The 8,173-nt window shown below is 37.6% G+C and overlaps 1 protein-coding gene across 1 annotated transcript; it reads right to left on the reverse strand.

Annotated features, from left to right (window-relative positions):
• Positions 1 to 78: 78 nt before the first annotated feature.
• LOC117258702 (G2/M phase-specific E3 ubiquitin-protein ligase-like) lies at positions 79 to 6,928 on the reverse strand. Its single transcript, XM_033629800.2, has 9 exons — positions 6,867 to 6,928; positions 6,196 to 6,278; positions 5,879 to 6,088; positions 4,874 to 4,960; positions 3,514 to 3,767; positions 3,220 to 3,342; positions 838 to 978; positions 499 to 634; positions 79 to 392 (listed from the first exon to the last, which is right to left on the reverse strand). Exons 2-9 carry the CDS (start codon positions 6,233 to 6,235, stop codon positions 175 to 177), a joined length of 1,209 nt encoding a protein of 402 aa, XP_033485691.2. The 5' UTR covers positions 6,236 to 6,278; positions 6,867 to 6,928; the 3' UTR covers positions 79 to 174.
• Positions 6,929 to 8,173: the final 1,245 nt, after the last annotated feature.

The raw sequence follows: 8,173 nt of genomic DNA on the forward strand, positions 1-8,173 counted from the left end.
ATGAGAAGTGAAAATCAAGAGTTGCAGTAGGAAATGTAAAACATGTTGTAGAGGCAAAAATATTCAGGGAAACACCAGTAATCAAAGATAGGTTTATTATACACGGTGCACCACACACCTTGGCAAGTTCCACACACTCAATCCACACACATTTAAAGTGAGCATTATCCCACTTTAGGCACAACCAAAACCGCTGTAACTGGTTGATATGCACGCACACAAATCCTGACGAAATGCTTTGTACACCGTGTAATGCCTCGGCAGTCTCAGCTTCTCAAAACATGTTGAAGCTGTCGGAAGTGTGGCCTCAACTATTTCCACCTTCATCTCTGTGGCCGGCACCTCCCATCCTATCCAGAACTTTATGAGGCTCTTTAGCTCAGCTGGAGACGCTGTGTTAAAAATGCAGCTGATTAGTCGACACAGAATCCACTGAAAAGGTTTCATGCTGCAGCAGCTCGAAAGATGTCACAGTAACAGTAGTTTTATTGCACATACCGTTTTCGATAAATGTTTTCAAGTAGCCAGATACTCGACATACATCCATGACATTGGACTCGCCATCGTCTTCAACTTTGTAGCTCTCGAAGAAGACAGTTATAGACGTTGGCCATGTGATGCAATCCAAGACCATCTGAAATCACATGTAACTCCATCTGTATTCAAAACAATCTACTATCTCAGTAGTTTTTGGCATTGGTGCAATCAACAGTCCCAAATAAGTGAAGGAAAAGTAAATGGCACCAACAACAATCATAGGTCCAAGAAACCTTGTCTGAATAAGGACCAGTTGTTTGCAGTATTAGTGTACTGATATATGTGCTTTTGCTGCTGTACCTGAGGTGTCACTTGTGCTTCTGATTCCCTGGGAAACAGGATTGGGATTACGTCTCTTCTGTGAACGAGAAGTGGCCACAGTCCTGTCTCTTTTAAGCCTTTTCGGAACTGATTGATTTGACGCCTTGTTTGCTCGATAACCTGCAATACAGGAGACACGGCATGTTGTACACAAAATTATTCATCAGTTATCATCTCTCTTATCCCTGTTCCTTCAAATTACCACTTAAACTGATTCTGTTCAGGGTTCTTGGAACCATGGTCCTACAGTATCTAGTGAATGTGCATGTGTTTTCTCCAGTCTTCACTTAACGTGTTTGTGCAGGTGGCTCCAGGTGCTCAAACTGGAATGGAACCCTTTCCATGTTGGTGTTAGCCTGGTTACAGACCACAGACCCCGCCCATTCAACTGAGTAGGCTTGCGTCTCTGGTCTGGCATACTGCAATGAATTTGTGATTTATCTCGTCCAAACGATGGAAGGACCAATGAACGCCAGGGGTGGGGGTGGGTCTAGCGATTAGCCAATCAGCGCCATGCTAATGGCGACCGCTACAGATCCTACAGACCACATTAACGATGCTATCGAGGTATTTCGCCACTACTCGCGTTAATGGAGGACCAAATTAAGGAAGCTGCTAAACTGGATTTAACGGCAATGCAGCTGGGCGTGCACAACGTTGGAGACATTTTAAACGGGCAATGCTCGCTTGTTTTCAGCACCCCTGAGGCATGGATACTAATGACATCAGATTCTGGGTGAGTCGTTGATCTCTACTGATTGGTTAGGGAAAAATCAAATTCCCTCCCCCTTGTAAATCGCCTTCAATGGAGGCAATGTCAGACTGAAGGTTCTGGGAGCTTCAGTCTGACACTCAGGCTATGTTGGTGAAAAGGGGCATCAGAGGCTTTAAAGTGGGAGGTGATGAAGTGAAGGTTAATTAACGTGGCCAAATGTTTTAAGTGTTTTCTGACCTAACCACAACTGAATATCTTCATAGGCACCTATTAAATGTCCTCATGTGTACCTTATTTTATGATGCCAAAATTAACTAAAACTCAGAGACATGACCAACTTATGACATTTGGATAGTCTACACACAAAAAGCCAAACAAAAGGCCTCTGGCTTCAGATAATTGGAAACTAAGCAATAATATTTATTGTTGGTGTCTGGATGCAGAGGGACTTGTGATGGTTGTAACAATAGAGGGTTAAAATTGTCTTGAAAGATAAACTGGAAAACAGCCAATGCCTGTCTTGTTGTGGCTGTTCTGCTTATTGATAAGACTTTCTCAGATTTTGCTTTAGTTGACAAGTAAACAGATTAGATTTTGATGTCCCTTTTTTCTTGCTGACAAGTAGATTCAACTCTGTATCTGGGTGACAACACGCCATTTGCAATAAATTGCTGAAATGGCAGGCAGCAAAAAACGTATTTTTTCTGAACCATCATCAAGTTTGTAAAAAAAAAAGCAATCTCTGTTATTAAAAATATAACAAGATAAGTATGGGAGCCCATAGGGGACTTTAATAAAATGGTAATGTAAACTTAAATAAAAAATGTACATCTACAATCACATTATAATTTTCCACATTTGTATGCGATAGTAAAAGTTCAAAAATGCAATAATCCAATTTTCAGTTTCAAACAAGTCTCTGAAAATAGAATGTTAAATGTTTTCATTTTCATTTTTAAATGGTTTGAAATATTACCCTTAATTGTGCCTTAAAATGCAAATGTAAAAGTAGGCTACATTTTTTATATTGAATTTTAATTTTCAATTTTTATTTAATATTTAAATATGATCAACAATACAGCAGGTTAAGTCTTTGAAGATAAAATGTCAAATGCCATTTTCTTTTTCAAATTGTTAGAAAATGGCATTTTAATTGTGCTTTAAAAATGTTTGCACAGATGGAAAATCAGGTTACACTTTTTATATTGCATTTTAATTTTCAAATTTTAATACAAATTTTAATATTATCCTCTGTAAAGTGAGGTACATTTTTTTTAATTAAATGTCAAACAGCTTTTCTATTTAAATTTAATAATGTAATAGAACGCCCATGCGAGTATGTAAAAATTAAAATGGTAATTGGATTACTGCATTTTTATTGTAGTTTTTACTCAAATAATGTAAAAATTATAATGCTAGTGTGAAATTACATTTTCATTTTCAACTTTACATTATCCTTTTTATAAAATCTCTAATGGGCTTCCTTAAAATGAGGATGTAGGCAGTGCCCTTTGGAATACTCTTTAAGGACATGGTGAAATGATGCTGTACGTTACAGTGACATTCAGTGTGGTTGGCACCAGTGTGGAGAAGTTAACATAAGTTAAGAAGCTAAAATAGAATAAATAGAAACACTTTGACATTACAGCATGCAGGAGAAGCTTTTTAGACAGCCATTTCCTGTTGGTGGCATTTGGTGCTGGCAGGTCCCACGACAGGCAGAGCTGATGGATGGCGTCAAATTCGTTTAACTCGGCATCTCCATCAAGCTGGATAAAACATAATGGCAAAACATGTTTTATTCATGCAGCATGCGCAGAATAAATTACATTGCAGTTTCATGATGCTGAGTTCACTGCATTAAGTGACATATAGAGAGCCTTTTAGGGGATCATATGTTTTCATGTTGTGTATTGATCATAGTTAAAGTCAGTGCTCACCATTTTCACAGCGTCTCGGACGTCGAGGTCAGGGCAGTCTCGTATTGTCACAGGAGTTGTTTCCAACGAACCGCCAAAGAGGATGTGAATTATGGCTGGGCTAAGTCCAGGGAAACTCGGGCCGTGATGCAAGAAGGAATGGCCGATCATCCGGCCTGCGACTGCGAACATGTTATTGTCAAGGAGTGACTCTGAAACTGAGGGGACGAGATGATCAGGCTCACCTTCGAAGACTTTTGTGATGGCTGCATTTTCTGCAACAGAGTATTAGAAAAGATTCAGAACACAAGGTGATTGAAAGAAGGAAAGAAAACAAAGAAGGAAGAAAAATACATTTGTGCAGAGATAGTAAGTCAGTGCTGACTTTGATATGAGATCTCTTATTTTGTGGTTGTTGTCATTTATGAATTGGATCCTTCACTCACATGATATCTGATAAACTATTGTAATCGTACTGTAATTATTCATAATACATTTCACATAAATGGTCAGTAGTTTCTTATGAATAACTTAACTTATTTAATATTTTGGGGAAATTTCATTAATATTTTTCAGACATTTTCTTAATATTTCTATTAATATTAAATTAGTAGAATATCAGAAAAAATAATAATAAAATGTCTGAAAAAAAATAAATTAAATGTCCCACAAATATTTATAGAATGTCAAATTTTTTTATAAAATGTCAGAAAAAAATATTAACAAAACTGTCCGAAAAAATATTGATAAAATCTCTGAAAAATATTTATAAAATGTCCAAAAAATAAATAAAATGAAAATAAATGTTAATAAAATGTCCAGAAAAAAATCAATAAAATGTATGACACATTGTTTTCATAATCTTGTATAAATATTAATCTAAAATAAAAACGATACAGCTACAACATTCTTTTATAGCAGAAAGCTTCTGCCTTCTGTGACATCACATTGTACGATCGTGATGACGTCACTGCGCCACTCAAAGACTAAATGACATACTCAGTTCAATGCACTGACGGAGTGTTAGGAAATATTCAATTTATGTTTCTACATTTAAAAATTTTTTTACATTTAAAATGTTTTGGTGTTGATTTTGTTAAATCTGATTTTTGTTTCATTTTAAAAACACATTTTAAATACGTTCATCAGTTTTTTTTTAGTTCAGTGACGTGCTAATCTTTCAGCTGAGGTCGGACAGATTTATTTCCCTTGAATTCTGTTCTTGCAGTTTAACTGGTTGCAACAGTAGATAGCAGCAGAAGTTATCTCTCTGTAATAACGTAAACATTTCCTTTTTTTAAACTTATATTTAGTGATCTGCAGGCTTGTGACTTCTGTAGTCTGAATCAGCATTGTAGCTGTGTTTGTTTTGGTGTCTGACCTAAGTTTATATGAAATCCACTCATAAGTTTGAAAATCACTGTTGACATCATGTGACGGTCGACCCCACTTCCTGATGCAACATCACCTGTAAAGAAAGACATTTTGTTATGTAAATCACTTTGCTGACCAATGGTATTTATTTTTATTTGCTAAAGGGATAGTTCAGATTTTTTGAAGTGGTGTTGTATGAGGTGCTTATCCATAGTCAGTATATTGCCTACAGTAGATGACAGTCAGCGCGCACCCAGTTTGGAGAAGCAGGCAGGAGTGCTGCCATGGAAGCTGAGCAATGTACTGCTGTGGATGGGGGCAGCTGCAAAAATGTATTCTTATCATCTAAAAAAAATCAATATCACTTCAAGTGTATGTCTTAAGAATATTTTCACAGCTTTACCTTGTGGCCAGACAGCCCTTTCTGAAACTGGCTTGAACTAAAACAGACTTACCTATGCTCTCGTCAAAACCAGACTCCATTGATAAAAACAGTAATTTTACCTTGCAGGGCGCAGGAGCTGCTGGTCTACTGCTGCCTTGATCTGTTAGTTTGTTTGTGTTATTGTGTGACTTTGGTGTTTGAAAGGGCTGGTTTGGATTCACAAAGTCACACAAAAACACTGACAATCTAACAAATCGAGGCAGCGATAGACCAACAACTACTGTGTTCAGTGAGGTAAAATTACTGTTTCTGTCAATGCAGTCTGGTGGCCTTGAAGAGAGCATAGATAACTTTCAGGTTCCAGTCAGTTGCCTGTCGGAAAGGGCTCTCTGACGGCAACCTAAACCGAGATTTATTTTGTTGGTGGAACTTTTTTAGGTGGCTAGCGGTATATTTCTTAGCTTCTGTGGTGGCAGTCCTGCCTGCATCTCCAAACTGGGGGGGCCGCTGACCATCATCTACTGCAATTAATACACTGACCATGGGTAAGTGCTTTATACAACCCCATGTAAAAAAACATCTGAACTACCCCGTTAAAGCAGTACTATTTATTTGACCAGCCACTACCTAGAAGTTTGCATCGTAGTGGCGACGTCCACCGAACATTGTCTCTCTTGTAGAACTTGATTAAAGTTTGGTCTTGCTCCTCTTTGTCTTGTCTGATGTCCACGCTCAGAAATAGGTTGATTGAATTTCTGTTGCTGTGGAGAAGGTCTTGTGAAAATAGCCAACCAGCTTGTTTTGGATCGGACACTGCTCTCCATTCTGAGACAGCACCTAAAAGAGCAAAACAAGAAGATAAAATATGAATTATTTGAAATTAATGAGAAATGAAGGGACTCTAATGACTATATATTTTTTAAACAAATCAAAGAAATATGTACCGCATGTGGTACTCATGGTACTGTCTTCTCTTTCCTCCATGTCTGTCGGTACTGATTAGATCATATAGACCGCTTAATCCAATCTGCAACACATGGATCAATGGTGAGGTGTAGGGTAAATTGCAAATGCTGGATGTAAATAACAGCCCCGTGTTTAAACAAGTCGTAACTAGAAACATGTCAAATTGCAGGGCTGCTATTAAAGAGGTATGCAGCTCGTCTTGAGAGCGACCCTCAGGCAGGAGGGAAAAGAGAGTCATGTTTGTGGCTCCTCAACATTTAACCTTTTTAGATCTGACCATGAGCTAGCAAAGTAGCTTTTCTATCTACTGTACAGTACGTTGCTTTTGACTTTATGAGTTTGGATAATGGACGACTTTGCTTCTGACTAAACTTTGGGTTGATGATATATCAAACTTACTTTTCCCCCTACAATTCTAAACATTTAGGAATTGTTTTTCTTTCTTTATGTAAAGTTTTTGTGAGTACAATCTAGTGTTAAGTTATGTCATGTATTACATATATCAATTGAGATGAAACTTTGACCAAGTATAATTTAGATTTTTAGCAAGGTTAACAGAAAAATAATGTCAAATAGTCACATAAAAAAATAACAGTAATAAAAAAGAAAGAAAAGGTAATGGTCAGAGGGAGGTTGCAGCTGTGCTTACCTGTGAAGATCTGTGACAGTCTCCTCTCTGTTTCTTGTGTTTACTGTCAGTGCTGTCATTGGGTATGGGTGGGAATTTTAACTCCCAGTAGTCTGAGCTGGTTTAACTTGTCAGTACAGGTATTGTAAATGCAGAAAGAGTCTAGCTTAGCCTGAGGCAGCGACATTTTCTTTTGAAGGGCAACATTTTAAAGGTGATGGTCAACAGATTCTTTCCTCATATTGCTAACAGGTCGCAACCAGGACTGGGTCAGATATTTAAAATCAGTATTACAATATGAAATAAAATATAGCTTCAGTAGGTCTTCTATTATTTAGTCATAGCACAATATATTGAAATATATGACAATATTGGATTTTCATCCTGCTCTGTTCAAAACACTTATAAATGGAAGACACTACTTTTTATTATGCTTAATATTTAATTAAAGATTATGCTGAACCAAAAATAACGACCACATGGCTTTGTGTGGCAAGGACTCGATTTATCTGGTGACATCACTGATGAATGGATGCCATCATTAATCTTGCACATATCAGCCTCAGTAAACGTGCCACTTTGAGTGTATCACCGTAACTATTTTTTTTTCCTTCAAAGCACATATGAGACATGTATTTTTATGATGCATCAAATAGAATTAGGATTGTTTTCTGTGGTCAAAATGTTCTCATTACCTCCAGAGTGTTGTGAAGTCCAAAAGTCAAATTTTATTAAAGAAAGATTGATGTAATAATTTCCAAACAAACATGTCAAGTTTGTCAAAAACATGCTTTATTTTTAAGTACAGTGACTCTACGGCACAGAGCTTTTATTTTGAAGTGCCATGTCCTACTGTAGAGTGAGTAACTAACAGAAAGCTACTTGACAGAGACAACAAACTAGCTCGACAACATAGCTAAAAGCAAATATGACCCTGAATGTATTTGACTGTGTGGACCTTGAACTAATGACTAAGGAGAAATCTGGACTGTGTTGCTTGACCAGTTGGGAACCACTGTTCTAGACCAGAGGATCTTAAACTCAAGCCCTTTTTAAATAGGAATTGTGCAAATTTGCAGGAAAGCCCAATCAGTCTTTTTTCAGCATTGGCAGTATAAAAACAAAATCGGGGAGTGCGGCAAAATGCCGCCTACCTACTTTTGTTTATACAGAATGCGCCTTTTTCGGGGCAATGGGAGGTGTGAGCAAGTAACAAAACGTGTAGCTCAGCGTGTGACGTAAACAGTGACGTGAGTGGGAAGCCGCTGCTGGTCAGTCCTTCGGCGATTCTCTCGTAAGTCAGCCCGTTCTTCACCGTCCCCGTCATC

The sequence above is a fragment of the Epinephelus lanceolatus genome, chromosome 8 (assembly GCF_041903045.1).
Source record: "Epinephelus lanceolatus isolate andai-2023 chromosome 8, ASM4190304v1, whole genome shotgun sequence".
NCBI classification, from domain to species: Eukaryota; Metazoa; Chordata; class Actinopteri; order Perciformes; family Serranidae; genus Epinephelus; species Epinephelus lanceolatus.